This window comes from Topomyia yanbarensis, chromosome 3 (assembly GCF_030247195.1).
Source record: "Topomyia yanbarensis strain Yona2022 chromosome 3, ASM3024719v1, whole genome shotgun sequence".
NCBI classification, from domain to species: Eukaryota; Metazoa; Arthropoda; class Insecta; order Diptera; family Culicidae; genus Topomyia; species Topomyia yanbarensis.
In genome coordinates, this window is record NC_080672.1 from 402,121,291 (window position 1) to 402,127,290 (window position 6,000).

The 6,000-nt window shown below is 39.6% G+C and overlaps 2 protein-coding genes across 2 annotated transcripts in view; one reads left to right on the forward strand and one right to left on the reverse strand.

The window, feature by feature from the left end:
- LOC131693679 (ras-interacting protein RIP3-like) overlaps positions 1-3,852 on the reverse strand; it is a 103,055-nt gene extending 99,203 nt beyond the window's left edge. Inside the window, exon 1 of the mRNA XM_058981718.1 lies at positions 3,828-3,852. The gene's annotated coding sequence lies outside the window, so the exon portion shown is untranslated. The remainder of the gene's footprint in view (positions 1-3,827) is intronic.
- Positions 1,885-4,857, forward strand: LOC131693680 (uncharacterized). Its single transcript, XM_058981719.1, has 5 exons — positions 1,885-2,289; positions 2,394-2,672; positions 3,500-4,248; positions 4,319-4,555; positions 4,622-4,857. Exons 1-3 carry the CDS (start codon positions 2,142-2,144, stop codon positions 3,658-3,660), a joined length of 588 nt encoding a protein of 195 aa, XP_058837702.1. The 5' UTR covers positions 1,885-2,141; the 3' UTR covers positions 3,661-4,248; positions 4,319-4,555; positions 4,622-4,857.
- The last annotated feature ends 1,143 nt before the right edge of the window (positions 4,858-6,000 follow it).

The following is a 6,000-nucleotide window of genomic DNA, read 5'->3' on the forward strand; positions in this document are numbered from 1 at the left end:
ATAAATACTATTAACAAAAATGGAGCTTTTCAGTCACCAAAACTGTCGAAGAGGTAATAAAAGCTCCCAAAGTATAAAAACTACGTTTTTTTCCTTCATTGGTACTTCAAACAACTAGAGCAAAAAAATGGTACATAAATATAAAATTTCAGCGTACTATACATAATATCAGTGAACTCCAATGGATTTCAAACATTGACTTATTTGTACTCAGGCAATACACAGTGGTGGGGGCCCGAACGTTGGACCCCCCGGGCCCGTACTTTCTCTCTGCGGCCCTGTAGGCTACTACTTTTACATTTCTTTAATAAGCATGTGAACGATGACGAAGTCGACCGATAAATCGACACACAATGACTTTCACTGCGAGCCGCGTCCACCAACACTGCCAGTAAGCTAGGGACCAATGTTTGCAAACACGGCCTACAGCAAAAGTCAAACCAAGTCAACCCGACAGTCGGTCACGCAAGCATGCACAGGCTAATCGTTGAACGTTAGTTTGAGCTAGAGCCAAGTATGAAAGAACACAAAACATAAAAAAGGCCCACAAGCCCTCTCGGTCTCCTCGGTGCACCACTATCCAGGAGCAACTTTTTTAAAGAAATTGTCTGTCGGAGGTTCTTCATAACTGAAGCACAAATATAAAATACCGTTAAACCATCAACCTAAGAGAGAGAGAATGATCCGATCCAAATGAAATTCAGGGAAAATAATAATTAAGCCATAGCTATATATAATTTCAAGATTGGAAGTAATAATAAAATAATATAGTTTTTAAATGTAAATACTTTTTTTCGTGTTGTAAGCAACACTTGGATTTTCTTAGCATTCTTGGCACAGAGATACGCAGCTGAATATTCTAAAGACCTAAAGAAAAAATCGCGAAGGAAAATGGAAAAAGTTAATTAAAGCCATGTTCAATATTTTTACAGCCAAAACATAACCTTAATACGATAACGGTAATAAGAAAAAAAATTCTTTAATAGCAAAACGTTTAATACCAAAACGGCCCCAACAAAAAGTTCCCCAAATGGCACATCCAAATCTTCTCTGCGTCGCACTCATGTTCCATCAATTCTTATACAATAAATAGGACATCTCCGTTATGTTGCAATATTACTGAAAACTGATAAAACTTACCCATTTAGATTGTCTTTGGCTATGTTTTCCTCGCAATTGGACTATTTCCGTATCAACTTTTGAATAGGGCTAATAAGATAATATGAAATTGATTCTACCAAGGGTAAAGATGTTGATTCATGTGTATGATTTATGAAATTAAACTCGGCAGCGGAATAATGAGCGAAATAAGTTTGTTTACAAAAATCTCATTAGCCCTTTTGAAGAATTAATATTGATTTTAAATATTCTAGGAGAATTGTATTGAGCATTTGAAGGTAAAAATTGAACAGATTCTAGCACTGCGAAGGAAGCACCTACCTTTATGGAAAAAAGCTTTTCGTATTTCTTGACCCCACCGTTTTCAGGAAAAAATAGTTTTGAAACTCTAGTGCATGTAGCTAGAAAAAAAAAGTTGGGCATGAAAGGGTTAAAGGAGAATTTAATGTTTTTTAATCAGCTCTTGATACCACTGAGTTTTTCAACATGTAGTGCACTATAGAAATACTAAAATCATATAACTGTTTATTTCCTCAGAGATTTCCGAAACAATTGGTGTTCAATTATTGCAAACAACATTGCTTTATAATCGTAAAGAATTGTGTTTTCAATACTGAAATGCGCCCTTAGCTACTGTTGTTTACAATTGGAAGACAATCTAACTATTTCAACAGCATCCTTTTTGATATGGTCGGTTGCCGCGCGTTCTGCAGAATCGCAAACACGGATGACTATACAATACACACTTTCAAGCCTTATCGCCGACTTTCATACTCTTTATTATGCTGATTGTGTTTCACACTTGGCGGTATATTATGTGCAGAATTTCACTAGATGGCCACGTGCGCAACAACCGCAGTCATCTGCTACGTACCAGTTCACCAGGAACATGATCATCGATCGCAGTCATCGTTCGTAGTTTGAACAGATCGAATGTTCGTTCTTCTGTTAGATCTTGACCACTTCGGAAGTGGGCCGGTGTGATTCTGTCTATCCTAAATTCTAATAAAAAAAAGTGTGCAATGCACCCAATATTCGGCCGATACATCAAAGCCCATGGATTCGCTATTGCCATCGCTGCTCTCACCTTCGGGTGCATCTTCGCATCGGACATCATGCTGGCGAAGAATGGTCTGAAGCAAGCACGCCCGCTGGATGACATCGCAGCTGGTGAGCTACTATTTTTGGATCCGTGATCGTTGGTCGACGTCGCGACAGTGATGAAAACGTTGACAAATGTTTTCGTAATCGGTACGGTTTGCGTTTGTTTTTAGATCGAACCACCGACGCCGCCCCCGCCGCCGCCACCGTCACCACTCGCGAGACTTACTTTCGAGTGCGTCCCTTAGGACAGCTGATTTTCTCGTTGGTGTGGGTACTGGCTGGGACAATATTCCTCATCGGGTTGCTGTTCGAGAAGAAGGAAACGATTTTTCCGTTCGCGACCATTTTCTCCATCGATTGGAGTGTTATTCTGATTCAGTACCTGACCAGGCTGGAGCGAAAAAGCTTCCAACAGCTGATCCTGTCACCGGATGCCGTCGTGTTAGTTGGTAAGTATGTCGGGTGTTTATATGCGGTTTTCGATTTGTGTTGAAAATAATGTTTTCATTTTCACCGGCGAAATAAAGTTTCCTTAATTGGATTTTATCGGTCAGCTTTGCTAATGTACCGCTGTACCAGTTGCCGCCCTTCCGCTGAAGAACTTGGGACGGATCTAGTGATAAGTTGTTTTCAGCTACAGAAAAAAATGAGTGAATGTGAAAATCAAATGGGAAACCGTACTGTTTTGCTATTACTTATAATTGTTAGTTTTTTGGAAAGTTTTGTTCATAGCTTGAATCTATCATCTCAATTGAATAACTTGGCAAAGTGTGTCATATATCGAAGCTGATGCTAGTTAGTTTATAAAACTTTCCTGGAGAGTAGATCGAGATTTCTAATGCCGTTTTTGTCTTAGGCGAAGTTGAAACAGATATTAACTGCAACTACTGGCAAATCGTAAATTGCTCGAATAACTGATTATAGTTAAAAACTATACCTGACACAGTTTCGAGATCAAGCAGGGTAATTCCGGGGAAAAGGCCGCTCTCTTTACACCTCATGTAAATAATTGCTTTTCTACTGTGGTAACGTATCACCAGACATGTCGAGTCAGGGACATGTGCGCGACACGCCTGGTGAGAATGCGTTTATGGATATGCATTCGGTCGGATCACTGTGGAATCCCCTGTCCTTTAACGACACTACTCTGATTTACTAGAGGTCATTCAAACTTGGGTGTAATAATGCAATTTCTTTTTCACACCGCACGACGCACGAAAACACTATTAGAGTACTCACAATAATAACCGTTCAACTAACACTTCGTTCATTTCAGTAATCCCCTTGTACGTTGGGTTCACCTTGGCAGTGTTGTACAAACTGTTCGACAGCCGACAGTCAGGAATGGAAAACTTGGCCTTTGACGACTTGGAGAACGGTCAGAAACCGGTCAAATTTTCGCTGGGAGAAGAATTCGACGACTCCTGGATAAGCTAACTCGACGTGGTGTTGCTTCACAATCGCACTTAAAAAGACCATAGCAACCAGTATTAAATCTTCAATCATTTTGTAAATACGATTCTTCCGAAAATAAAAAAAAAATTAACAACACAAAACAATTGCTGTTTAAAAAGATTTCGGTACAAAGAAACAAATTCCCTTACAACAATGCTGCTGATCTCATTGACGTATTCCGAGCAACGATCAACCAATCGGCCAATACTATTATCTCGATGTCAGTTCGTCTGGCTCCCTCCCGTCCGTTCCAGCTGCTTCAGCTAGTGGCAAGAAGAAACAACAAACTGGACTGATAAGGAGTTCAATTTTCCTACACAAGAACAAAATCAACTTGTGATTTGATGAACATGCGACTGAGCCCTAGAGCATCAGTTGATCTGCGCAGCCAACGGTGATTACATCGGTACAGTTCGATTCAATTGAAAATGGAGCAAAAATTGATCCGATTCATCAAATTTCATGGCTACCTGTTCTTCGGTTGTGCTCTGTTCTTCGCTCTTCGAGAGTTGTGGCTACTCACGATAAATTCACTGTTCTCGAACCGTCGCTTTTGGATCAATGAACAAGGTATCCCGATGTTACTTCATCCACTAACTTTGGTTATCAAACTGACACACGATCCTCATACGCATTGCAGAATCTCTCACCCGTAGTTACCCGACGGTTCGGTGGATTTTCGCCCTACTCTGGCTAGTGGCTCTGGCGGTCATGTACACCGGTATGCGGTGGGAGGAACCTGAGTACCTTCGACCGGCCAAATATTTGTTTTCGATTGAGATTCTGATCGTACTGGTACAGGATTTCGTTCGTTCCATCAACAATGAGCCGAACGAACGACTGATCCTGAATGCGGAGTATTTATTTTTCTTCAGCGGTTTGTTTTGCACACACTGGCTGTGACAGCATTGATATGGATTAAAGCTCACATTGTTTATTTCAGCGATCGTCATCTATGTGCTGTATACGTTTCAAACGCTGGGTTCGTTGTTCAATAACCGCACGGCTACTATCGTGAACAGTCCAAGCAAGGTGCACATAGTCTGCTGTGAGAGTTCGGCACTGTGAGTTGATTAGGATGCGGTTGTTGAGGTTATCCAAATCTGGAAGACTTTTTTTTTTATTTATATTTTTATATGTTAGATAATTTAATACATACATTAACCACATTAAGGGTAACCTTTGTTTTACTAACCCTACAAGGGTTTCGCGACTTTTTCTATACGTAAACGGTTTTCTGGTGTATATTTGTCAGCCAGTACTAGAACAACTCTAAACTGACTAATGATTATCGAATTCATAAATAAATTGCATAATTCGATTGTAAGGTCTTTCGTAAAACATATTCGTTTTTTGTCTATTATATTATGTGATAATCCGTTTAAAACCTGTTTTAATCCACCTAGCGGTGTAATTGTACCGTTCTCACTTCCCGTTCAAAAAAAAAATGCGGACCAACATGGTCAGGCGATTTAACCCTTTCATGTCCATGTTGTTTGTGGACAACAACGTTTTTAAACAGCTATAACTTTTGATTGGGGCAAGATTTGCTCACAAAAACAAGTAAGGCTAATAAATGTGAATATTGGCTTTCATTTGAGTATTAACGGTTACACGGATCAGCTCTAGAAATGAAGTTATTGCAATTAGTCTGATTAAACTCCGATGGAGCAGTGCTGCCAGGGACCGTTTACGTTGACGGCGGAAAATTTATTTTTCATATAACTTCTTTATGTTGCAATATTAGTGAAAACTAATAAAAGTTATCAATTTGGACTATTTTTGGCTACGTTTTCCACGCAGTTGGACTATTGTAAATATTCTAGGAGAATTGCAGTGAGCATTAGAAGGTAAACATTGAGCAGCTTCTAGCACTGCAAGGAAAGCACCTACCTTTATGAAAAATGGTTTTTGGAGTTTCTTGACCCCACCGTTTTAAAGAAAAAATAGTTTTGAAACCCTACATGCACTAGAAAAAAGTTGGGCATGAAAGGGTTAAAGAGTTTGACGTTTGACTCAACTCGCCTGTGCTAATTGCCCCTAGGAACAAATGCAATTTGCGAATGCGATTTAAAGGCAATTTCAACACTTAGTCAAATTTTCTGGCGGCTGAAATGGACTTGGCTGTTTTTTGTGTGTTTTCAAACAACGGTTCATGTTTGGCTTAAGCTTAAAATTATTTTTTTAAACAATTGGCGTGTTCTCGCTTGTATTTTGTTTGTCTAGTGCACTTAATTTAGCCGACGAATGTGGGAAATTGTGGAATCGTGTGTAAGTATAGTGGAACCAGATCTCTAACCTAAAGTCTTAATGAAAGTCAGA